General features: G+C 42.7%; 1 protein-coding gene across 3 annotated transcripts in view; it reads left to right on the top strand.

The window, feature by feature from the left end:
- The window catches only part of ANO4 (anoctamin 4), a 360,013-nt gene that overhangs the window by 155,839 nt on the left and 176,341 nt on the right, over nucleotides 1-27,833 (top strand). For all 3 annotated transcript variants that reach the window (XM_073620380.1, XM_073620381.1, XM_073620383.1), the window contains one exon: nucleotides 22,529-22,729. In XM_073620380.1, coding sequence (XP_073476481.1) covers nucleotides 22,529-22,729 — 201 coding nt within the window. The remainder of the gene's footprint in view (nucleotides 1-22,528; nucleotides 22,730-27,833) is intronic.

The raw sequence follows: 27,833 nt of genomic DNA, 5'->3' as shown, positions 1-27,833 counted from the left end.
AATGGATTGATGTATGAATGTGATGGAATGGGAACTCATATGTGTACAGAGAATTGGCAAAGGAACAATATCTATCCCAATTGGATATGGCATAGTGTTTGAGGATAGTATACATGAATGGTCAAAGAGAGAAAGATATATATAAAAAATATATATATATAAACATATATATATAAAAAGATTTTTTAAAATAAAAAGAAAAATAAAAAGAAAAAATGCATACATACGCATATATGTATATATATATGTGTATGACTCAGAAGGGTTAATTTAAGAGGTTGTTGTATTAGTTGGAAAATATATATATTGACAAAGGAAAAGCTGGTGCCTTGTCATGTATAAAAAATACACCTACCTATGTGATAGTATATGGTGTGTGGGTTCTCCTTTAAGTATGTAGAGACTGGTTATGGGGTGGTGTGAACCTGGTGGAGGGGGGAGGGAGAAAAGGAACATGATATTAGAGGAGGGGGGGGGGGGGAGGGGGGATCCCCCAGGACACTGGCAGGAAATCATATTTAGGCATGTAGCTAGATAAAAAGATGGAGAAGGCTGTGTACCTGTCACTGGCTGGGTGGAGGGAAGATTTTTTGTCTTGTAGCACTCCTGGAAAGGTATTGTCCAGTAAATGGAGGATGGAGGGGGGTAGAAGTCTCACGAGAGAATGCTGCAGCCGTGTGTGTTCGCAGCAGTCACTCTGTCTTAAGTGAGGGAGAATGGCAGACGAGGATACTTACTATAAAGCCGGTTGAGGGGGCGGGCCTGAGCGTGGGCTGTAAGAGGATTGGGTGACTGGGAGGTGTATGTGTGGCCAGCGGTGGAGCGCACGCCGTCAGGCGGGTGGGCGTGGTTGTGCGCTCCAAGGGCGGTCATGTGATCTGGCTCCTGTCAGCGCCTAGAGACAGAGAGAGCTCTAGGCGGAGAATGAGCCGGTCTGGTGTGTGTCGTGTGGAACGGATGGGGACACACGGACACACACACTCACACACAGGCGGCTCAGGTGTGCAGGGGCATCAGGAGGGGGGGATGTATATTAGAATACAGATGTATTAAAAATGAAAATGAAATGAATTTATGGGATAGCAATAGATGAAATGAGAATGAAACATGAAAATGAAAATGAAAATGGAAAAATAAATAAAAAATTAAATAATTAAATAAAATTAAAGTATTTGGAATGAAAATGATAATGATAAAAAAAAAAAAAAAAAATGAAAAGGTGATGAAAGAATGATGGAAAAATAATAATGAATGGAAAATGAAAGTAGAAATAAACCTATTATTATAAATGGTAATATTACAAATGAAAGTGGTAACAGCGGCAAAACCGGTAAAAATTAAGAAAAATTATATATGTGGAAAAAATGGTTATTGTATATAATATAATATAATTATTTGATTATTATTATCATCACTATCATTAGTAAATTGATTGATGAAAAATGATGGGAATGACAAGTCGGCAGAGGATGGGTTGGACAGAGTGGGACTGGGGGGGGGGGTTGTGGGAATTGCTCAAGACGGGGAATGGTGATGATGGATGCTAATGTAAATCTGGAGCTAAATGATGCCATGTATTTCCAGATCTTCATTTAGTCCATCAGGAACCATAGACCCGAGAGAAAATATCCAGAAGGATTCTTGTCTGCAGAGTTTTTTGAATCTCCTCCCAGCATCATCGTCTTTTTTGATGGTTTCGATACCAAACACTTTGAGACCTGTTGGGTTTCCATTGTGGTGCTCTCTGAAGTGCCTGGGTACTGAGTAGTTGTGGTTTTTCTTATTTTTTATGGACCGATGATGTATATTGCTGTTGATGATGCTGCATTTGTGCTCGCTAAACCTTGTCCTCAAGGGACGTGTTGTACGTCCGACATATAGTAGCCCGCATGGGCAAATAAGGCCGTAAATCACATAGGGGGTGCCGCAATTGATGAATTGGCCAATCTTATGGTTCCGGCCGTCTGTTCCAGTGACTTCTTTTTTTCTATGTGCCATGAAAGGGCAAGCTCCACAGTTTCTGATTCCACATTTGTAGTTACCCTTCTGGTCAAACAGGGATGTCCAACGGTCTGTAGGTGTCTTGGTTTGGTTCAGTGGTTTGCGTACTCTGCTTGGTGCTATTAGACCTCTGAGGTCTTTTGCTTTCCGGAATACAACTTCAGGTTTGGGTGGTAAGATTGAATTGAGAATGGGATCTTGCTTGAGAATGTTCCAGTTTTTCTGGATGGCTCTCTGTATGTCAAAGGCTTTGGTGTTGAATTGTGTGCTAAATCTGATGGAATCCTTCATTGTCTGCTTTTTCCTCTCTGTTTTTTTGAAGGTTGTTACCATGGTAGCTGTGGGGTGTTCATCATAGAGTGACCAGTATTTTAGGAAGGCTTGTTCAATCAGATGTTCTTTATATCCTTTCTCGAAAAATTTCTTTTTTAGGATGGACCCTTGTATTTCGTAGTCGCTTCTTTTGGTGCAGGTTTTTTTCAACCTACAGAATTGCCCAAAAGGGATGTTGCGGATCCACTTGGGATGATGGTGGCTTTTGGCATGAAGATAGGAATTCCCTGCACTGGGTTTGAAATGGGTTTTAGATGTGATCATTCCTTCTTCGTCGATAAAGAGATCGAGGTCCAAGAAGACAAGTGATGTGTCATCAGTTACGTGGGTAAAGTTGATGCCAAAGGGATTGGAGTTGCAGTAGTCCAGAAATTTATTGAGATCTGTATGCGATCCGTTCCAGATGATCAGAATGTCATCGATGTATCTGGTGTACAGTGCAAGCTGATCCTTAAAGGGGTTGTTGGCCCAGATGGACAAGTCTTCCCATAGGCCCATGAATAGGTTCGCGTAGCTGGGAGCAAATTTTGCTCCCATAGCTGTCCCTTTTGTTTGTCGAAAGAACTCACCCACAAAAGAAAAGTAGTTGTGAGTGAGGCAGAATTTTATGGAGTCGAGGAGAAATTTAGTCTGTAGGGGGTGTGTATCGCTTTTTGATAGAAAGTACTCCACTGCTTCTAAACCGTATTTGTGTTCTATGGAGGTGTAAAGAGATGAGACGTCAAGAGAAAGCCATTTGTATTGCGGCTGCCACGAGACAGATGAGAGGATATCGAGCATATGACCAGAATCTTTAACGTAAGATGGGAGTTGTGATACTAAGTCTTGTAGGAAATGGTCTATATAGCAGGCTAGATTACTAGTTAGACTGTCAATACCAGCAATGATGGGTCTGCCTGGTGGATGTGTCTGGTTCTTGTGGATCTTGGGGATATGGTAGAAGTGGGGGGTGAGTGGGTATTGTTTGTTCAAGAAAAGGAATTCACTTTTTGTGATGACTCCGTTCTCCTTAGCTTGTTTAAGTAGAATTTCCAGAGAGATGGAGAAAGATGGTAAAGGATCGGCAGGGAGTTTCTCATAAGTCTCAGTGTCTCCGAGTAGTCTAAGAGCCTCAGCTATATAGTCATCTCTATTTTGAATTACAAGACCACCGCCCTTATCAGCTTGTCTAATAATGATGTCTTCACGGTCTTGGAAGTTCTTAAGGGTTTCTTTGCAGACTTCGGAGTCTTTGTTCCTGATTTTAGTATATTTACCGTTGATGTGGTCGTTCTGGCAAATCCTTTTAATTTCATCCAGCACTATCTCATAGAAGATGGGAATGTATTTTCCTTTTGCCCAGTGGGGATGAAAAGAAGACTTGGGTTGGAACTCTGTGTGTACGATCTGTTTTTCCATAAGGGCTAGGAGTTCTGGTTCTATTTCATAGTCCTCGCAAGCTCCTTCTTGGTATAGACTCTCTAGATTTTCGAGTGCATTATCTACATACGGAGTCTTGTCAAATCTAGTACTTGTGAGTGAGGATGATGCTTCAGAGGCCGATTCCTGGAGAGCGAAGTACCTTTTCAGAGTGAGATTTCTTGTGTACCTGTTGAGGTCTACGAAGATCTCGAAGAGGTTTGGTGGATTTTTAGGGGCAAAATTAAGGCCCTTGATGGCGTGCGCTCCACCGCTGGCCACACATACACCTCCCAGTCACCCAATCCTCTTACAGCCCACGCTCAGGCCCGCCCCCTCAACCGGCTTTATAGTAAGTATCCTCGTCTGCCATTCTCCCTCACTTAAGACAGAGTGACTGCTGCGAACACACACGGCTGCAGCATTCTCTCGTGAGACTTCTACCCCCCTCCATCCTCCATTTACTGGACAATACCTTTCCAGGAGTGCTACAAGACAAAAAATCTTCCCTCCACCCAGCCAGTGACAGGTACACAGCCTTCTCCATCTTTTTATCTAGCTACATGCCTAAATATAATTTCCTGCCAGTGTCCTGGGGGATCCCCCCTCCCCCCCCCCCCTCCTCTAACATCATGTTCCTTTTCTCCCTCCCCCCTCCACCAGGTTCACACCACCCCATAACCAGTCTCTACATACTTAAAGGAGAACCCACACACCATATACTATCACATAGGTAGGTGTATTTTTTCTACATGACAAGGCACCAGCTTTTCCTTTGTCAATATATATATATTTTCCAACTAATACAACAACCTCTTAAATTAACCCTTCTGAGTCATACACATATATATATACATATATGCGTATGTATGCATTTTTTCTTTTTATTTTTCTTTTTATTTTAAAAAATCTTTTTATATATATATGTTTATATATATATATTTTTTATATATATCTTTCTCTCTTTGACCATTCATGTATACTATCCTCAAACACTATGCCATATCCAATTGGGATAGATATTGTTCCTTTGCCAATTCTCTGTACACATATGAGTTCACATTCCATCACATTCATACATCAATCCATTTTTATTCACTTATTGTGTGATTGTGTCTTTTGTTTTATGCATATTCACCCATCATGCGCTTCCTGTTTTGTTTTGTTTTGTTTATTTGATTTCTTGTTGCATTTTCTCGTCATGTGCTCCATACTGCAATTTTAGCTGATATTCTGTCTATGTATGTAATTGCACACATATACAAATGTTCTCCTTTTTATACTGTCTGTGTATACGTGTGTGCCTGTGCATGTGCACACAGGTGCATACGCGTCTATAATTTGTACACATGTGTGTATGTATATATATATGTGTGTATAGATATATATATATATATGTATATATATATATTTCTCTTCTGTTCTCTGTTCCACCTAGAACGCTTGATGGTGGACTGGTATGGAACACAGAAAATCGCATCTTCCATTTCAGGCCGCTTTGTCCAACTAGCCATCATGTTGATGTACATACTTTGGCCTACTGGCGATTAAAGACTGCACCCTGGTTCTCAAACAGGCTCCGATGAAGAGGTCATCCTCGAAACGCGTTAGCCAACTCTAAATGCCTGCCTAAACATGGGCTCTTGATATATTTTTAACCCATTTTTAATTTCTGATGTCTTTTATATTTTGTCACCTGTTTGCATGATACGTAGTATTGGTATTATTCTACTGTTTTTATTTGCTCTTTATTTCCTCTGAAATAAATTTTATAAATTTTCTATGTTTTGATGTGAGCTTGATCACGCGCCCTTCATCCATCATTCTCCACTTTGTTTTAGCTGACCCTGACAGAAATGTGTGGAGTCCTGAAAATGGCGTGATTGTGTAACCTTACAAAGCACTGTTGGGTGTTATTTACTAAAGGCAAAGACACTTTGCACTACAAGTGCACTTGAAACTGCACTTGTAGTGCAAAGTGGATTTGCCCTTAGGAAATAACCCCCATTGTCACAGAAAGCAGCAATTAGAGCACAACAAAAGTGTTGGAGCGTTGAGACAATAATCCACACATTCTTGATTGACAATCTTTTTAATACCTGCACAATCACATGTGCATTTAGAAAAGGTTTTTAAAACAAACCAACATGTTTGTTGTATAACAATTTTTGGGGTGGCATTAGAAAAAGTAGAAATGTCCATTTAAGATAAAACAGGCATGTTTCAAACCAACAAGAAAGACACAAATCTTGAACTTACAAAGTTCACTTTTGGTAGAACTTGAAGGCAATATCAGACATGAGTATTTAGGAACTGTGTTTGATATTGCGTTCAGATGGGGTGAAGTCACCCCAGGAAAAGCCAAATTTTGAAGATGCACACAAATTTACGGATGTCAACATGTGCTACCTGCCATCACGGGGGATCAAGGGACGTTTTTTGGGGGAGCAACCCCTTCCTCTCAGCTACTTTATTATTGAGAAAGGGGTTGCATCCCCAAAATGCGTCCATTGATCTCCCGTGATGGCAGATAGCACATGTTGACACACTGTGTGCCTCCTCAAAATTTGGCTTTTCTACAATTCGACAAAAAATTTTAAAATTGTAGCACACCATAAAAGAAAGGGATTTGGAGGGGTTTTAAACTCTCCCCAAAACATCAATGATGTTCTTATTTTTTTGAATAACATCATTGATGTTTTTCTTGATGTTTTCAAATGCAACATTACACCCCATGATCTCCCCAATCAGGATCTGTGCACTTTCCGAGGTGAAATGCCCTGGATCCACAACATCACGATCACCTAAAAAGATAGAAACAAAAAAAAAAAAACATGTATTATAAATATGCCGGCATCCATCTCTTACCTGAGCCTGTGGTCGCAGACACTCACCTGTTGTGGTGACTAGTTCCACCACGTCTTCCTCCTCCTGCTCTTCTTGTCTTTGGGGGATTTCCCCTTCTTCCAGAGGTGGGGGTCTCTGGTCTCCTCGGATGAGGGGTGTCCTCCGAGTCTTTTTTCCCCTATGTAAAAAAAAAATGGTAAACTTAGCACACATATATTTGATGGCAGAACTATAAATATGAAACATTGCTTGGAAGTGGGGTACAATTGTCTATTTTGGCAGAGTTCCAAGATGTAGAATTTTTAGTGTCCTTTGTCTAGCTTCAATACTTTACCTGTTTTGTCCAAGCTTCACAGATGGAGACACCCCTATAGTATACACTGGAGCACCTGTGTGGGCCCCCTAATAAAAAGGGTGTTCTTGTGTCCCACACTAGTGCTCCAGTGTCCAGATGTGAAAACTGCTGCTGAGTGTCCTCTCCTTACACAGAATCGAGTTTGCATTTCATTCTAGTAACAAACCCATCTACACAACCAAATTATTTTCATACAACTAGGCCCTAAAAAATGTGGTCAAATGCATATGGCCAAAACAATGGTGTTTTATAGGCCGAAAGAAAAATGTTTGATACGAACGAATAATGTGCCCATGAACATAAAAGTTGCCATTTTAAACTGTACAACAGTTAAGAAAAGCACATGGAGCAGCACGAACATAATAAACACAAAAAGAATAGGAACACAGCACAACTACTTACTTTTTTGCAGCACTCTCCGGATCTTTCTGTACTGCTCATGTTCTCTCAATTTGAGGTCCGACCACCGCTTCCTGAGCTGATCTTTCGATCGTCGTACCCCGAAATTCCGGTGCAGACTTTTGACCACTTTCGCCATTATCTTGGCCTTTCTAACATTGGGGTTGGGGTAAGGTCCATACTTTCCATCATAGTCGGCCCTCTTCAGGATGTCCATTATCTCCAACATCTCCCCAAAGGACATATTTGAGGCCTTAAATCTTCTCCTTTTGGATCCAGACGTTTCCGGCTCCGGGCTTTCCTCCTCCTCCTCCTGGTTGCTGTAATTAGCATGCACCTGCTGTGTCTCCGCCATGTGCTCTTCCCCCACTGCGCCGAACGAAAGGGGGCGGGGAATAGACTAGAAAGAGCGTCAGGGGCAGGCGGAATTACACGCATGCGCAGTGTGTATAAAGCGTAACACGCGTGCATAGTACGTACGATCTGTGAGCGGAGGAAGGAGTATCGGAGGTGCCGATCGTGATAACGAAGGTAAGATCTAAACTTGGGCCTATACTGCTTCTAGATTGAGGCCTATATTGTAACAAGATTAGGAGAGTTTTGCCTGACATTAGGGTTTGTCTTGTGTTGTGTCTTGCAGTGAAAATGGATATCTTGAAAGATAACGACTTTATGGCAATCTTCATTGATATGTTCAGGGAGCTGCCTTGTCTATGGGAAATAAACCACCCTGAATATAAGAACCAAACAAAGAGGAAGGCAGCACTGGATCAATTGCTGGAATTTGTGAAGACGGTGATCCCCACGGCAGACATCACCTATTTGAAGATCCTAATTGGTGGCCTGAGGAGCACTTATCTAAGGGAGCACAAGAAGGTTCAGGATTCCCAGAGATCCGGAGCTGCAGATGACATTTAGGTCCCCAGGATGTGGTACTATGACAGGCTGCATTTTCTGGCATGTCAGACTGAACCCAGGTCATCACTCTCCAGTCTTCCTTCCAGGCTTCCTCCCCCCCCCCAGCTGAGGCTTCTGACGCCCAACCTGGGCCTTCCAGGCAGCAACATGTGGAGGAGCCCAGCTTGAGCCAGGTGTAGCATTCTTCTAAATATTTCTGCTTGTCCAATCAATGATGTTAACTAGATGTTAGTTTGGAGTACAAATTTATGATTGTGATTGATGATGCAAAAACTAAAACCATGTCCCTTTTTCATACACAGGTAAGTCTCAGGCAGGAGGTGGCCGGGCCAAGCAGGCTGCCTGATACCCAGGTCCCTCCCCTACACCTTCAAAGACAAAGTGGCAGGAAGAGGAGTGACTTGGAGGAGGCTGCCATAGGCCTCTTTTGGAAGGCTACAGAGGCCCTGAGAACCCCCCACACTGTGGAGGAGGACTTTGCTTGCATAACTGCCTGCAAAATGCTGCAGATGGAGGAGGGCCAACGACTCCTGTGTGAGTCCTTAATTTTGGAAGCTCTCAATAAGGGGTTGAGGGGCCAAATAACATGTGCTACCCACATTTGTGACCTCACACATAGTCCTCCTCCTCCTCCAGGTCCTACTACTCCTCCTCCTCCTCCTCCTCCTGCCACATCTCCAACACCAGAGCCACAGCCGGGAAGGAAGCGTGGAAAGAAGACCAGAAAGTGATGACCCTGGTCCAGTCTGGTCTGGCAAAAGATTCAGCCTCTTGTAGTACCACAGCCTGGGGACACAGATGTCATCTGCTGCTTTCATGATCTCTGGGACTTCTGGAACAGACTGCACTCCCTTAGATAAGGACTCCTCAGGCCACCAATTTTGATGTTAAATAATTGATGTCTGCCCTGGGGGTCCAAGGCTTCGCCAATTTCTGCTGTTTCTCCAGCATTGCCTCCCTCTTTGTTTGGTTCTGAGCCCTTAATAAAGTATTTTTTGTTTCTATTATACTTGCCTATGTGTATTTTCCTTAAAAAAGGACAGTTTGTTTGTGAGGAGGCAGGTACATTTCAAAAATACAATGTGAAATTAACAAGGGACACCAACACCAAGCAACCTTCTTGAGATTAAATAATATAAGATATCAATGGTGTTGTGGTAACTTGACACACAAAACACACACAAAAAATATTAGGGAGTAAAACTAACCAAAAAATAAAACAAAGATCAGCCTTGAAAAAAATACAAACTCAAAAAAAAAAAAAAAAACAGCCTTTAAAAAGAAAAAAAAAGAAAACAACCCAAAAATAATTTTGTCAGATGTGACAAATCAAAATATATTGAGGGAATCCCGATAAATAATAAAGAAAGAAGTTTGTGAGAAGTCTGTGTGAATATGAGCAGCAAAACTACTTCATTCTTCTCACATTATAAAGAAGAAGAGAGTGCGCTGTATTAAACCATTTTTTACATTGCATCGTGACGAAAGTGCTGTATCCATTGCGAACGCTAATTTTACCAGACCGAGCTGTTCCGTCTCGGAATTTCTTCTGAACATGCGTGGCACTTTGTGCGTCGGAACTGGCCACACACGGTCGGAATTGACGCGATCGGATTTTGTTGTCGGAAAATTTTATAGCCTGCTCTCAAACTTTGTGTGTCGGAAAATCCGATGGAAAATGTCCGATGGAGCCCACACACGGTCGAAATGTCCGACAACACGCTCCGATCGGACATTTTCCATTGGAAAATCCGACCGTGTGTATGGGGCATTATACTTTCTTCATGGGCCCCAACTTTGCCAGACAACATTTTTTTTTCCTCAATCACTATGGGATTAAACAGGATTGTTTGTCAGGGCTGGGCTCAGCCCTTCCTTCTCTGAGCTAGCCGTTCAGCTCTCTCCACAGTTACTCAGCTGTTGATGATATCCTGCTCGTCAGTCCTGCCTATTTTTTTTTTTTTTATTTCTTTTTATTGAACATTTTTAAATAAAGCTTACACACATCTGGCTTATGCCAACATTACAGTCACCCAGAAACAACGGCCATGCGGGGCCTAACATACCTGACTAACATAGTCATCTGGCTCTTGAAAATTTCCCAACTTCTTGTCCCCCCCCCCCTTGTCACAGCTCAGCAGTACGGATGTGACCTGATGTATTCCCAGGAGATTTTTCCCTTTCCAGGTTGTCATACCATTACATAATCAGCCAAGAATTTGTTTTTCATATTAAGTTCCACTCTCCATACCTTGACTAGCCAGTATATGTATTGCCTTAACATGTTTACATTATCTTGTGTCTTACCCCCCAATGTCACTCTGTCACGATAAGAGACCCTAGGGTGTTCACCTCTTAAACCACTGTATTGTCGGACTCATACCAGGCCTTCCACACTTTATCAATTTTTTTCCCACATCCCCTAGCCCTGTACATGGTTTTATAGTAGGGCAACATGGAGTTAATCAACCTTTTCCAAACACTAATATCATGGGCATTTATGTTTTTCCATTTAAGCAGTATGGCTTTTTTACCATAGAACAAAAAGATAGTGAGTAATGTTCTCAGTGCCCTTGTTGGAACCACCTCCTCCACCAATCCCAACAAGCACACCCTCACTGTCATTGTAATGGGTACCAACAGAAGATCCGAAATGTGCAATGTGACCTCTTTCCAAAAACCTTGACTGTGCGGGCATAGCCAGAAAATATGGTCAGCATTTGCTGGAGAGAAGCAACATCTCCAGCACCCTGCCAAGTCATTTCCATAAATCTTAGCAAGCCTAGCTGGCCTATAATAGCTTCTATGTAAAAATTTAAATTGTATCAGTCTGTCTCTTGCTGGCACTAAGTGTCTAAAGGGCTGGGTCCATAGGTCATCCCAATCCTCCCCCTGTATGTCAGGAACTTCCGTCTCCCATTTATTTCTACAGTTAGTTACTGCCTTTGTTGTTGTTTAAAAAAATTCTTTGTATGCTGACGAGAGAGTTTTAGTCAAGTCCTCCACTTACAGTAGGGATTCAAGTGTTGGGGGCAGAGATTCTACCCTCAACTTTCCAAACTGCATTTGGCATGCGTGTCGGAGTTGAAAAAAATGAAAGAGGTAAGAATTAGGTAGGTCATGTCTAGTCTTCAGTTGGGGGAAAGTCTGGAGGTCCCCAAAGGAGGTGATGTCTTTAAGCGTTTTAACACCCTTGACCGCCCAAATCATAGGATCTGGCAAGTTATAGAAATGAGGCAGCGTGTTATTCATCCATATTGGGGTAGATGGGGAGATCCCCTGATAACTGGGAGATGCTAATTTTACCGCTAGTCCCCACGCTTTAATAGTGGCCGTCATCTTCAAGGTTATTGGCAAGTCGGATTTGGTACCCCTAAACAATGCCAGGCGCAAGCTTTCATAGGACCCAAGATGGGCCGCCTTCAACACTGTGGCAGCATCTCCATTATGACAGTAACCACCTATGGGCAAACACCATTTGGCCAGCCAGATAGTATTTATGCCAGTCCGGCAGTGCCAAACCTCCCTGATGCACTGGTTCCTGCAGCACTTTAATTCCTATCCTAGGGGGTTTAGGTGCCCAGAGGAATGCACCAACAATCCCTTCTATCTGTTTGAAGTATGACTTTGGTATCCACACTGGCACATGTCTGAGGAAGTATAAGATAACCGGAAGGACTTTCATTTTAAGCAGGCTGATTCTTCCTATTAAGGCTAGTGGTAATTTGATCCAGGCCTGTATTTTCTGTTTAAGGAAAGTCAACAACGAAAGTAAATTTAAGGAAATGTAGTCATGCACATTTGTAGTAATTTTCACCCCCAGATATTTGAGAGACTCCACCCACTGTAATGGCAGATCCAGGTGAGCTCTCTTTGGCTTTTGCGTCCAATGGCAGCATGGACGACTTACTCCAGTTTACTCTGAGCCCTGAGAATGTGGCAAATTCATCTAAGATTGCCAGAACTGCCTTTAAGGAGTCCCCCGGGTCATTGAGAAACAGGAGCATGTCGTCAGCATATAAAGCCATGGTCTCATGAATTGTTCCCACTTTTATTGCCTGTACATCCCCTGAAGATCTCAGTGTGGTGGCCAGGGGCTCCATCACCAGGGCAAAGAGGAACAAGGACAACAGGCACCCCTGTCTGGTGCCCCTGCCCACCTCAAAGAAATCTGAGATCGTCAAACCCAGTCTAATTGCCACTTTGGGGTTCCTATATAGCATAGAGATACATTTTCTAAATTGCGGCCCGAATCCCATGATTTCTAATACCCTAAACATCACCTCCAGTCAACAGAATTAAAGGCTTTTTCTATATCTATAGACACTACAATTCTGGTATCTGAGTCCGTAGGTGGGAGTTGCAGGTGGGTGAAAAGTCTCCGTAAGTTCGTGTCAGTCAACTTCCCAGGCATGTTGACTATTGTTGGGATAGCTTTAGCTAGTCTGGTTGCTAACAGTTTGGTTAGGATCTTCAAATCCGTGTTTAAAAGTGCTATGGGGTGATATGATGCACATTCGGTCGGGTCTTTCCCTGGTTTTAATAATAGGATCATATGCACCTCTAGCATGGAATTTGGTAAGGAGGAGTTATCAATGCAATATTCCAATAACCCGTTAAATCTCATAGCCAACTGTCCTACATTAGCTTTGTAATAATCTGTGGGAAACCCGTCCGGTCCTGGGAAATTGGTGGGCGGTAAGGCAAAAATTGCTGCCTGTACCTCCTTAATCATTATCTTGGCCTCTAGCGCATTACAATCCTCCTCAGACAGTTTTGGGAGAGGCAAAGTTGTCAGCAATGAGTCTAATGCCACTGAGTCATAGCTAGGAATGGGTGAGTACAAGGATGAAAAGAAATCAATAAACTCCTGCATAATGATTGATGGGTCAGTGACCAGATTGCCCCCCTTATCTTTAATAACAGGAATATGCGCAATAGGGCGATGATCTGCCACCAACATAGCCAGGAGTTTATCATTCTTATCCCCTTCTGCAAATACCGTATGTGCAGTTTTTGTAATTTCTGAACTTGTCAGCCCTTTGACATGTAGAGATGAGTGCCTCCGCGCTTCCTGCAGAGTCTCATATGAGGCCCCAGTAGGGGATCCCGCATGAGCCTCCGTACAATCTCTCTCTCGCTGCTCCAAAGTGTTGAGCTCTTCGTTTTCATTAACACGTTCTGTATTAATGGCTGATATGCATTCACCTCTAGCTACCGCCTTAAAGGCGTCCCATACCATTGGTGGTTCTGAGGTATCAACATTCGTGGACCAGTATGTCTTAATTGTTTCTCCTAATTGGGCTACCACTTGTTTGTTTTGTAACCAGCTAGGAGGGAGACGCCATCCTCCCCTCCCGCCGGAAAGAACAGGGTAAGAGAGAGAGGATTATGATCTGACAATCCCCCCGCCAGGTATTGAACACTCTCCACATATTGTAAGATTCTGTCATTACCAAATGCCAGATCAATTCTGGCTGCGGATCGGTGTGTCATTGACATGTGAGAGTAGCATCTAGCTTTCGGATGCTTCCATCTCCACAGCTCAACCAAACCAGCTATAGAGGCCCATCCATTTAGGTCACCCGAGCTCCCCCTATTTGGATTAGAAGAGTCCAACGCCGCGTCTAATACGGCATTGAAAACCCCCATCAGAAGCAACGGGAAGATGTAAGTACTGAGCCAGTCGAGTTAGCATGTCATATAACAACTGAGCCCGGAATGGAGGAGGCATATAAACATTTACCAATAATAGTTGACAGTAGTACACATCTATATGTAGGAAATCAATCAGCGCAAAAATCACATAAAAACAGCAGCTGAACACTGAGGGCCAAAATATCAAATCCCAGTATGTGAATATATAAAAGCAGTGCAGCGCATAAACAAAACGAAACAAAACACATCAATCAAAATAAAGAAAAGTCCATGATAGAAGAACACCATCAAATATCCATGCACGGTGGTCCTAAAAATGACAGACACGGTCATCATGTGCCCGCTCACCTCAGCATGTGGACCCCTGAGTGAATCAGTCAGGTCATACAGGCAGTCCCTTCACTAGGGTAAATAAACTGGTCAGCTGGATGGAGGAGTCACTGGGAACGGTTGTGTAATATTAGCATGAGATCCAAGTGATAAACAAGAGCTCCGGTAGGTACCTGACATGAAATGATAATGATAAAATATAGTGCTCTCCGTAGGATAAAATCGCCATTTATTAAAGAAGCAATTGCACTTACATAACAAGCACTGTGTCCCCAGTGCTAAGGTGACAAGGCAGACAATGACATGAATCCACAAGGGTAAACGGAGGACGCGGGTGACGTCACGTTGTCACGTGGTTCCGTATGCATTACGTCCCAGGAGGCGGGACTTCATCAACGGTGACGGAGTGACGTACTACACCCGCTATAAATAGCCTAACGTGACACCTCCAATCAATGGAGATGTCCGCATTCCAGGGAAACCATGGAAACATCAGACTAACAAAAAACAATGACACCTTAGGTCAGTTCAGGAATTACACATGATAACCATAATACCTGATACACAACCAAATGAGGGCCAGAAGTAAAGAAATAAAAAAAACATCCAGTGGATTAAAAGCGCATATTACCCCCCACAAAAATAATCAAATGGGAGAATAAGGTCATATAATAAGAATTTAAAACATAATAGTAAAATAAAATGACAAAACCCGCGTCTCCGTTAACCCTCGTATACAGCATATATATGCAAAAAATAGAATGAAATAAACATAACTTAACAATCAGAGATGAAACAGTTAACATCAAACTCAACATTGAGGCCGGTAGGTACAAGAACTTTTGTCTGGTGAGTCCTGTGAGACTCCCTACGGCTGAGCTGATGCAAAAAATTTCCCCCTCTCCAATGCTTGGTGACTTTTTCAATCCCCCAAAACATAAGACCCCTGAGGTTCTGATTGTGAAATAATTTGAAGTGCCTCGATACGTTGTGAGTTTTAAGTTCCTTTTTGATGTTCACATGCTCGCCCAGTCTAACGTGGAGGGGTCTAGAGGTCCTGCCGATATACTGAAGACCACATCCACATTCGAGCATGTAAACAACACCAATGGTGGAACATGTGATTAGTTGCTGAATTTTATACTCTTTGTTAGTTGCTGAAGACACAAAATTCTTTTGATTTTTAATATTGCATTTGGAATGTTTGCAGGCAGTGCATTTCCCGCAGGCGTAGAATCCCGACAGAAACGAGAATAGCCGACTTTCTGATTGAGTAGGTGGATCAACGACACTAGGTGCCAAGCAATCACGAAGGGAGGGGGCCTTTTTATATATAAATGATGGACGTGATGGCAGGAGAGGACCCAAAACTTTGTCTTGTTTGAGTTTGGACCAATTTTTTTAAGCAATCCTCTCAAACTTTTTATGTAGAACATTGAAATGCAATACCATTTTAAAGTTAGGAACACCAATATCATTATCTCTAATCTGGTTGGATACCAATACATTTCTATCCATGTTACGCGCTCGTTCTATTTCGCTATCCTGGGCAGATTTCTCATATCCCTTTTGGTGAAACCTAGAGGCAAGAACCTGGGATTGGGAAACGTAATCATCCTTATGAGTGCAATTCCACCTAAGCCTGATGAATTGACCTCTAGGGATGTTGCATAACCATGACCTATGGTGGCAACTCTCCAAGGGCATATAGGAATTTCGATCGGTTGGTTTAAAATGGTTGCACAAACAGAAATGTTCACCCTCTTTGAAAATCTCCAGATCAAGGAAAATGACATGTTCCATACTAATATTCCAAGTAAGCTGAATATTCTTGGAATTATCATTCATGGATTGAATAAACCTATCTAGACCGAGACGGTCTCCTTCCCATACAAGAATGAGGTCGTCGTTAAACCTCCTATAGCAGACTAACTCAGGGGGGCGGTTGGTGAAGACAACCTCTTCCTCCTATTGGGCCATAAACAAATTGGCCACACTGGGAGCAAAACGTGCCACCCATCGCAACCCCTCTTGTCTGCAAGTAAAACTGCCGGTTATACCAGAAATAGTTTCGTGATAAACAGAAACTAAGGTAATTGAGGAGGAATTTTTTGTGTTTTCTGGGAAGGTCAGAGGATGTCAAAGCCCATTGTACAGAGGACAATGCGTCCTCATGCCCAATAATAGTGTACAAAGAGCTGACATCAGCAGTAACCAAAATGCTAGATGGTGAACAGCTAATAGATTCAAGGACCTGTTTGATGTGCTTAGTATCTTTAAGGAATGCATCTGTCTTAAAGACTAGTGGCTGCAAGAAGGAATCAATATACTGTCCCACTCTGGATGAAACAGAATCTATTCCATTTACGATAGGCCTACCAGGTGGGTTGGCACTATCTTTATGGATCTTAAGTAGACAGTATATTATGGGAGTCCTACAGAACAAGGGGTCCAAATATGCTGCTTCCTTTTTATTCAATATGCCCTTAGCCTTGCCTTCCTCAAACAACGCATGTAATTCATCTTTGAAGTTCAGCATAGGGTCTTTAGTAAGAATTTTGTATGTGTCTCGATCACTGAGTAGCCGGCTCATCTCAGATTGGTAATCGGTTTTGTTCAGGATGGCAAGACCCCCTCCCTTGTCAGCAGGGCGTATGATGATCTCCTTCCGCTCCTCTAATGACTCCATGCCCTTCCTAATATATTGAGGATCCATCACCTTCCTTATCCTCATTCCATCCAAATCATTAAACACAATATTTTTAAATACCTCCAAGTATTTGTTATCTGTATTCAAACACCTAATACATTTGTGAATATTCACATAGGTCAGAAATTTACTGAGGTTCTGTACAGGGGCAAATTTAAGTCCCCTATCTAGAACACGAATCTCCTTTTCATTTAGTGTGCAGCTACTCAGATTGTAGATGCCTGTACCTACTGGGGTCTGGGTCTTTTGTAATCTCCTACCCCCTCTCCTTCCTCTCTTTCCTTTCTTTTTCGTAGTTGGCCATTTCCCCATGGTGAATGTTTGGGCAGGTGTCTCCACCAATCCCTGGGGCTCAGATTGTAGGGCATGGGACCCCTCCCTGGGCCACTCTGAGCCCCTGAAAAATCCCCTCCTTCCCATGTAGCATAATTATGTAATGGTGCAAATCTATTGGAGATGGGTACTGGATTACTCCGAGGGGGTTGTGATTTACCCCTCCCCTGATGGTGAGTATGAGAACCCTGATCCTGTCAATGGATCCCTGTCACATGGGGAATCGTAATAACATTGATACTGTAAGTTATTCCTAGAGGGGGACTGATAATAAGTACCCCTTCTTCCTCTACCCCTCTTATTATTTCCCCTCTGATGATTCCCCCTAGAGGCTTGAGAATTCCTCACGGGGGTGGAATTCTGATCATAATGTGTATGATTTTGAGTCACATTCCTACTAGATGTAGGTGCAGGGGGATCGGTGATCACCTGAGTGGGGGCTGTCTCAGAGGCGGGTTGGGACAAAGCATTAGGGATTTGCCATTTGAAAATACAGCCATTATTGAAATCATCAAAATCCCTAATGTATTTCTTCTTTTTCTTATTTTGAACTTTCAAATCCCATTTTGAAAGTTTATTTTTAAGTTCATCAGACAATCTAAGAAACTCATCACTATCTTTGTATGGTTCTATAAGGTTCCTAATACCTTGAATATGAGATTCCAGTAATTCCATTTTCCTCTGTTTACGTAGAAGTAAAAGATCAAGCTATTCCACGCCTTTTGCAATAAAAAAATCCCCCCATTCTTTCATGGACACTTCATCCAATAAACCATCATTAGGCGGCACATCCCACCTTAATCGACGTGGGATAAGTTTGGCAGCCAAATATTGCTCAAAAGAGGTAATATCCCACCAAGTTTTCACTTTCTTTTCAAATATATGTCCCAACTTCCTGAATGAATGAGCAAGATTATTACATTGCTCACTTGGTGAATTTCGGGAGAAAATATCCCCCAGTTTCACCTCACGTTTTTCCAAATATTGGAAAACATCCATAATTGCAGCTAGATTGTAATAAATTGAAGAGTAGATATATATGTAGGAAATCAATCAGCGCAAAAATCACATAAAAACAGCAGCTGAACACTGAGGGCCAAAATATCAAATCCCAGTATGTGAATATATAAAAGCAGTGCAGCGCATTAACAAAACAAAACGAAACACATCTAACACCACCACCACATATCTCTCCCCCACCCGAGTCAGTTATAACTTGGTGGAGTGCAAGGCTCTCTGGATCCACGGTTTGTGTAGAGTCATTACCCTGCTTCCATCAAGATGTGTCTCCTGTAAGAAAATTATGTGCAGTTTTGACTGTTTTAAGTATTGGAATACAGAGGCTCTCCTAAATTTGTGGTTCAGGCCCCTGACATTCCAAGACACAGTGTGTAGTTTATCTGCCATTATCCCATACACTGGTAAATATATTGCTATAGTATTCAAAGGGAACCCCTCCCTCCTTCGCATTGATGACCCTCCCCATTTGTCTGCATCTTGAAAGAGAATACCTCAGAGCAGTTTCAGGTGTATGAGCTGTGACAATTAAAACATCCCTCCCTGCTATTATACCAGAAACCAAACCTGAAAAAACAAAACAAGTTCTGGCATGTAGCTTCATCCCAATAACCATTGTGCAAAACCTTGCGGTGAGTTCTAGCTGCATTGATCAAATGTCCGGCAGAGTCTTCTCTGATATTGTCACATCCTCCTTGTGCTCCAACCAAAACATAGGTTGGAGCTGCAGAGCAGATGAGAACTAAAAAAAAAAAAAAAGAGAGAGAGAGAGAGAGAGAGAGAGAGAGAGAGAGAGAGAAAGAGAGAAAGAGAGAGAGAGAGAGACCAGCAGGGTCAATGCCTCTGTGGGAAGACAAAATGATAACCACCCTTGGGGAGTGTAGCAAAAAATAAAATGGATAAAGAGGAAAATTAAAAATAAAAATCAGCATAAGACAGGTGATCCAGAAAGAAAAATGAAAACCACTTAAGTCAGGAGTATAAGAAAAGAAACTCCTTGGGTCGGTAGTGGAGAGAATTCATTCATAAGAGTGTGTACCTTTTCCTTTACAGTAATCCTCTCATGGAGCACAGGTTTGTAAGTGTTCCATCCTGAGCCGAGTTTATCGCTCTCCCTCAGTTGCTTTCATGTGTTGACTTTTGGGCATGGCTCCCCTGCGTTCAGTTAAGTGGTGACTTTCATTTGGCTTGACCTTCAATCTGCCTGGATATGTGGCTCAACATCTTGTGTAAGTATAAGTGCAATTACAGTTGACAGGCACAACAGGTGCCAAAAGAGTCCTGGGCCGTTTGACCTCCTGGGACCAATAATTTGCAGATAAGTATTCCGCATCTAGGAGAGTTCCTTGTCCAGCCAGTTGCACGCTTCTGCAGGATTTTCAAAAAACTTCACGCTGCCTTTGTATTGGACCCGGAGCCTGCTTGGGTATAGCATGCTATATTGTATCTCCTTTTCACAGAGCCTTCTGCATATATCATTACAGGAGAGGCGTTGTTGTTGAGTGGCCGCGGAAAAGTCAGGGAATAACATCACCCGAACGTTTTCATGCTTTAATTCCTGAGTCTTCCTGGACTGGGCCAATATCATGTCCCTGTCCCTGTAATTTAGAAACCTGACCAGGAATGGTCTGGGGAAGGCTCCTGGAGGTCTGTCACCTGTGGGGACCCTGTGTGCTCCTTCCACAGCATAAGTGGGGGGGTAAATCTTTCAGTGAGAACAGGTTTTTAAATAGGGCTTCAGCAAACAGTACTGGCTTGTCTCCCTCCGCTCCCTCAGGCAGGTCTACCACCCTGATATTGTTCCTCCTTTGACGGTCCTCAGCATCGTCAGCCCGGCGCTGGAGGGATCGCACCAGGTCACGGAGTTCAGCAATATGGGTACTCTGTGTTTGAGATGTGTTCTCGACCCCTGAGACCCTGTCTTCCACCGTGGTGAGCCTGCCCCTGATCTTGTCAAGATCGTGTTTGATCAGCGTGTATTGTGATGATAAGTGGTCAATGCGCACCATTAGTTCTGACTTGCTAATGTTGATGGCTTCCAGGATTGGTCTTGTAATCGCTTCTGTGTCCACCGCTAGTAGTTGTTCGTCTGCTGGGTCATTTTCAGAGCTCACCTCCGCTGTGTCTCCTGCCTGCACCATCTTTGCCGTCTTCTGTTTGGCGCGCTGCTCAGCTGTCTGTGAAGACAAGATGGCGGGGGCGGAGTCTCGCTCTGCCTCCTTCGTGGAGCGGGTCTGGCGCTGGTCTTTCTGAGACTTTCGGGCTTTTTAGAAGCGGATGAATGCATGCCCGGATTCCTCTCACCTTCCCCCAGGTGCTGGTGATTATAACCGTGTTAGTGCACTCCAAAATGACGGATTCAGTCAGGATATACGGAGCTTAGAGAGATGCGTGTTGCCTCGATCACATCCGGCCACGCCCCCCAAGTCCTGCCTACTTAAGCCATTCAGCCCAGAAGATCTCTGCCTTCCCCTTAGTTCCTGTTAAAAGACTTGCTTGGATGACATCCCTTCTGGCTCCAGATCCTGCTAGCTGTTTTACTACGCTCATCTCTGGCTCTCTGACGTTTGGCTTGTCTGACTATCCATTCTGGTTCCTGAACTCTGGCTGTGTTTTGACTACGTTTTGTTCTATTTACTTTTATTATTAAACACGTGTGATTTAACTGTACTTCTGTCTCGGTCTGATTTCATGGTTTCTGACACTGTTATAACAAGTTAGGACTGTCTTTATATACTGTTGCTAGGTAAATCCAGGTCAGTTCTGTTAATTACTGATATCCAGAATACTGCAGGTGTTTAACCATATCTCTCAGAAAAATATAATTGTCTTATTGATTGTTTGTATAAGTACACTTGCTAATCGTCTCTCCTTTTAGGCTATGCTTGACCTAATAAATTCTTTGAAATACCCCAAGGTGTGTCAGTAAGGTGGGTGAGCAAGCCTAAACAATTCAGAGGCATTCAGTGGGGGTAGTGCGACAGAATAAAGCTCTTCGACATGCATCAGCTCCCAGAGTCTGTCAATGCTTTAAAAATTAGTATAGCTTTCTGTTATCATACCAGAGAGTTAGGTGTAGTTAAAGACCCCTTTCACACTGAGGCATTTTTTAGGTGCTAAAGGGCTAAAAATACGCCTGAAAAAGGCCTCCTCTGCCACCCCAATGTGAAAACCTGAGTGTTTTCACACTGGGGTACTGCGCTGGCAGGACGTTAAAAAAAAGTCCTGCAAGCAGCATTTTTGGGGCGGTGGAGGAGCGCCGCCCCTGTCCACTGAAATGAATGAGCACCACTGCCGATGCGCCTACAAAGCGATTCGGCACGGGCGCTATTAACCCTTTCTCCGGCCACTAACGAGGGTTAAAAGCACCCCACTAGTGACTGAAAAGTGCCACTAAAACGACAGTAAAGCGCCACTATTACTAGCGGCGTTTTACCACTAATGCGGCCCATGGCTCAATGTGAATGATCATGTTCACCACAGTGCCACATACTATACTGTAGTTATAACTAAGAATAAATAAAATTATTCACATTTTTTTTGTAAATGCTATAAGTAAATGTAAACACTAACTGGACATTTTTTTTTTTTTTGTAAAATGTAATTTTTAACTCTTCTTCATGCTGCTGATCTCCTCCAGCCCTTTTCAGCCACTTCCATTCTACACTCACTCGCTCCATTGTTGCCTACATATAATTGGTCTGTACTAGCTTCCTGATAATTACAATGGCAGATCATGCCAGCGCAGTATGTGTCAGGACGGTCTCCACCAGGGGCGAGTGTGGTAGGCTTGCAACACAGAAACGCATAACAAGGATCTTTATTGCAGTGTCACCAGGTATTATGTCAATAAACACTGAAGATTTAAAAAGAATGAAAGTAACTTTTGAAATATAATTAACGTGATAAACATTTTATGAGATTTTAGTGATTGGATATGAATTTACTTTAAAGTTAGATTAAATCCAATCTTTGGGCAGGTTAGAGTTGATAAGATCAGACAGATACACAGCTAAATCTGTTCAAAAGCAGCTCCATGCGTTCTTTTTAATTTTGTGCACAAATAAGCTTATTTTACACAAAATAACCCTACTAAAGTTTTCATAAAGATCTTATGCATCGCTTGTAATGTTAAAATCTTCTATAAAAAAGTTCTTTCTTGTGAAAAAAAAAAGATCTCCCATTGTATCTTATCACCTTGTTTGCAACATATGTATTTTCTTTTTCAGGAATAAGCATATCCATTCATGGGTCTAAAAACCAAGTGCAGATTCATCAAAGGAAAAGTGTGGCGAGTCAGTCCGTGCCGAACGATCACATTGTCGTCAGACATTCCTCACTACCGCCTCTCCGAAGGTCAATAAGGATGGAGGCTTCCTCTTCTGGCAAGTGTGCACTATCAAATGGAAACACTGAGATTCATTATCCAGGTACAGGCGGTTCCTCCAATATATAGGGGAATAGGACATGAAAATGTAATAATGGCTTTAGATCAGTGTTTCTCAACTTTTTTTCAGTCAAGGCAACCTTTAAAATTATAAGCAATCTCACAGCAACCCATTATAAAATGTAAAAAAAAAAACCCTAAACTAATAGTTTTACCTATCACAGCAGCAACCACCCACATAGGACTCCCATCATTAGAGGTGATTTATCAATACAAAGCAAATACACCTAGTATTACAGTGTTTCTCTTCTACCTCATTCAGCTAAAAGGAGAAACAGAGAAGGGCAGTGAATGGGGCAAACAAGGATGCTGTCTTCATTTATTTGGACACTGGCACAATGAACTGTAGCTTTGTATAACAAAAAGTACTTTATCCACCCCAAAACTGTTAAACAATTTTTTTAGCAATTTTTAAGCATTTTTCCAAGGCACCCCTGAAGAACCCAGAAGACACTCTGGTTAAAAAAGCTCCTTTAGATGACCATTCAGAGTGTTAAAAGAGAAGTATGGGAATCAGGGTTATTGTAGATTTATACTTACCTAGGCGGATCCTATGCTGCATCTGTCCCCCGGCGCCTCTGCACTGAGAACCTATCGATCGAACACCGTCGATCTTTATCTCTTCATTGTCATTACAGCTTTTAGCTGCCTTGGCTTTCGGCGAGACATTGGAATTGATTTACTAAGGAGTAAATCACTTCCTAAAGTAGGTTTTCATTAATTTGTCATGTAGCTTAGTAAATGCGGTGAAACCATGCTGACTTTAATTATCCAGTCTTTTGCAAGCAAAAATCCTGTTTTATTTTTCTTACACATGGTTTAGTATTCTTTTTCATAATATATACATATACAGTATATATATCATGCCCAAAAGTAAGTGGACAGCCACAAAGCGAAGTCCATAAAGACATGGTCAGACACATTAAGTGTGGATGGATTTAAGTTTCCTCACAGAGCTCTGGCGTAAACCTTTGGGATAAATTTGGAATGTCAACTGTGAGCCAGATCTTCTCATCCAACATCAATACCTGACCTCAATAATTGCAAACCCAGTTTATTCCCAAACCATTGCAATTCAACATTTTGGCTACATGGGACAAAAAACTTGCAAGGCCAGACTCTCCCTGATGTGATTGATTTCAAGCCCAGGTTTGGAGTTTGGAAAACCCAAAGTCATGGAAAGTTCTAATGATGGATGCCAGCCTCTTGGGCTGGGGAGGAGTCTTGAATGCCCTCTGTGTACAGGGGACTTTGTTGTTGGAATAAGCTTGATTTCCCATCATTATCCTGGGGCTCATTTAGTTAAATGGCCAATTCTAAGGGATTCTGGTTGTCCCTTCAATCAGCTGCAAGGCCACTCAAAAAGAATCCCATTAGACAATGCCACAGCAGTGGCCTACATTAGTCATCAGGAAGGCATCAGAAGTTGCACATTCCAGCCCTATTCACCATCGACATTTCAAACATGAACAGTTGGCAAATTTTCTCAGTCGACAGTGTCCCAATCCTGTGGATGGGCTCTCCACCTGAAGATGTTCCAAGCCAATCTGTCCAAACTAGACAGATTTATCTCCAGGTCCAGGAACCCTCAGCCCTTTGCATCAAATGACCTCCATGGAATTAGTTCAACCTCTACCTTTCTCCCTTTTCATCTCCTCCCTTGTCTGCTCCACAGAATCAAGATAGAAGGCATCCCTGAGGTGATCCTTATTGCACTGAACTGGGCCAGGAGGACATACTCAGACTCCTAGCAGATTCTCCCTTAGCCTTTCTGAATCATCCAGACCTTCTGGCCCAGGGACCAGTTCATCATTCCAATCACTCCAATCACTCCAATGCCTTACATGTTTCCAGTGTTTAAACTAATAAAATGTGAATAATAATATATAAATAATAAACATAGGTAACAATTTAAATGTATGCTTACAGGCAAAAAATCAAACAATCTAGGAGATATCACCCATACAATCAATACATACAAACCCTCAAAATAAAAAAATTGGTCTTCTAACCGCCAAGATAAATAGAATGTGTTTCAGGAAAGGCCTCGCCCTTCCTCAGCCTGAAACCTCAAGTGCATTTCCTGTCTGATGCATTTATCTAGATGTGTTGCACGTGTACAATTTATAGCGATGGCGTGAGAGAGCGTGGTATGCGCAAAACTGTTGCACTGAAGCTGAATGGATATAAGTGATAGTTTGGAATGCACGTAAACCTAATTGCAAAACTATGGGTATCGCACCCCTCTTCTTTTTTGCATAGGAATAGGAGCCCACTTGATGCATTGAAGATTGACAGATTAAGTGTAGCTCGCCTCAAGTATAATGTGTATAGGTACAAACAGTTACAGTTTTTTGGGCTGTGCTGGAAATGGCTGACTGTTAAAGTGGATTTAGCAGCAACATTTCAATAAATCTATGTCACAGCATGTGTCACACAATATCAGCCAGTGACAAACAGTTTAATTGTTAACAAAAGCCTTTTATTTTATTATTAAAACAGCAGTTCTTGAGCTTTAAGCAAGTGACTGTTCCTAGATTGAGAGGTGGTTATCTCCCTCCCCAAAGTTTAGGCCCCATACACACAGGACATTTTTTTTTTCCTCCCCTGGATGCCTACGCTCCAGGGGAGGAAAAAGCAGCATTAAAAATGTGCCTAAAGCTGCGTTTTGCAAACATGCTTAGGCGTGTCAAGTAGGGATGGGCGACGGTTTGGGCAGAGCATAAGTTCAGGCTGAACTTTGGTTGTTCGGATTTTCTGCAAACACCGAACAATATGCCGTGTTTGGGGCAAATTCGAAAGCCGCCGGAACACCGTGAAAGTCTATGGGACACGAACTAGAAAAATCAAAAGTGCTAATTTTAAAGGCTTATATGCAAATTATTGTCATAAAAAGTGTTTGGGAACCCGGGTCCTGCCCCAGGGGGGTGACGCCATGGGGAAGCCACGGGGAAGCCCCAGTGGGGTCAGAGGGGGGTGGGGACACCCGTTTACATCACTGGGTGACCCCACCCTCAGCTATGTAAGAACTGTCACGAATGGGAAGCCTCAGTCGGCGGGAGCAGAACGGTTGCGGCTTTTTTTTTTTCTTTTTCGGTCCGTGGGGCAGCGTGGCTTTATATCGCGGGACATTTTTCGTGTTTTATTTTTTAATAAAGGACTTGTCCCAAGCTGTCTCTTGTCTTTTTTACCATTTTTAACACTTTTTTTGTGAAATGGTAGGGGTACAATGTACCCCGTTACCAATTCGCAGAGGGGGAAGGCTGGGATCTGGGGGTCCCCTTGTTTAAGGGGCTTCCAGATTCCGATAAGCCCCCCGCCCACATACCCCCACAACCACCGGGCAAGGGTTGTGGGGATGAGGCCCTTGTCCCCATCAACATGGGGACAAGGTGCTTTGGGGGGCTACCCAAAAGCACCCTCTCCATGTTGAGGGCATGTGGCCTGGTATGGTTAAGGAGGGGGGGCGCTCTCTCATCCCCCCCTCTTTTCCTGCGGCCTGCCAGGTTGCATGCTCGAATAAGGGTCTGTTAGGGATTTTGGGGGGACCCCTACGCCTTTTTTTTTAATTTTGGCACAGGGTTCCCCTTCAAATCAGGTCTGGTATGGATTTTGGTGGGACCCCACGCCATTTTTTTTTTAAATTTGGCGCAGGGTTCCCCTTAGTTTTCATATCAGACCTGAAGGGCCTGGTATGGATTTTAGGGGGATTTTTTTAAAATTTTGGTTCGGGGTTCCCCTTAATATTCATACCAGACCTAAAGCGCCTGGTAATGGACTGGGTGGGGGGGGGACCCATGCCCTTTTTTTCAATGAGTTTTATCTATATTGCCGAGACCCGACAATTCATTACAGCCGCGATCAGTTTTAAATGACAATTTTTCCCTTAAAAATGTCATTTTGCTGTGGTACTGTTCTAAACATGGGAAAAATGCGCCACTTTACAGGCGTACTATAGACACCCCCCAGGCACAATATTTAAATGAATATTTCATTTTTATTGTTTCACTTTAAGCATTAAAAAAATCCCTGCTCCAGAAAAAACCTCTGTTTTAAAAAAACATTTTGCATTGACACATGTCCCCTGGGGCAGGACGCGGGTCCCCAAACACTTTTTATGACAATTTGCATATAAGCCTTTAAAATTAGCACGTTTGATTCTTCATGTCCCATAGACTTAATGGTGTCCGTCAGAATGTTTTGCCTGTTCGGTATGTTCTGGTGCAAACCGAACCAGGGGGGTGTTCGGCTCATCCCTAGTGTCAAGTGCTTGGGCATTTATTCATTCCATAGAATGGAATAACACATGTATATGAGCTGCCAACTCTGCACACCCCAGAATGTTATACAAAATGGAAAATTCCCTCACTGGGTTTTTAGCAGCCAAGAAAAGTATTAAAAATTGTTGATTAAAATTATTTTATTTTATCAAAAAGCAATTAACAAGTTTATGAAAGTTGTAAAGAATGAGCTCTGGCATTTACATGAAAATAGCATACCCATCAATCATAATAAAACTACACATTGTATGAAACCCGTTATTAACATTTTACTGCAACGTGGTCTTCCACATGATACCCCTACACGTTTCAACCCTTCTAATTATCTTCTTCAAGGGGGATTTTTTATTCTATGCAGGGAAAGAAAGATATTTGTTATGTTTCAGTCATCATTTTGTATTTAAACATTACATCTAAGGGCCCTTTCACACTGGGGTGGTTTGTAGGCGCTATTGCACTAATAATAGCGCCTGCAAACTGACCCGAAACAGCTGCTGCTGTCTAACCAGTGTGAAAGCCACGAGGGCTTTCACACTGGAGCGGTGCACTAGCAGGACGGGAAAAAAAGTCCTGCTAGCAGCATCTTCGGAGCGGTGAAGGAGCGGAGTGTATACCGCTCCTTCATCACTCCTGCCCATTGAAATCAATGGGAAAGCACGGCTATACCGCTGGCAAAGCGCCTCTACAGAGGCGCTTTGCAGTGGTTTTTAACCCTTTCTCAGCCACTAGCGGGGGGTAAAACCACCCCGCTAGCGTCCCAATACCGACGGTAAAGCGCAGCTTACAATAGCGGCGTTTTACCGCCGA

The sequence above is a fragment of the Aquarana catesbeiana genome, linkage group LG03, assembly GCF_042186555.1.
Source record: "Aquarana catesbeiana isolate 2022-GZ linkage group LG03, ASM4218655v1, whole genome shotgun sequence".
Taxonomy (NCBI): domain Eukaryota; kingdom Metazoa; phylum Chordata; class Amphibia; order Anura; family Ranidae; genus Aquarana; species Aquarana catesbeiana.
This window is presented reverse-complemented; position numbering and strand designations above follow the sequence as displayed.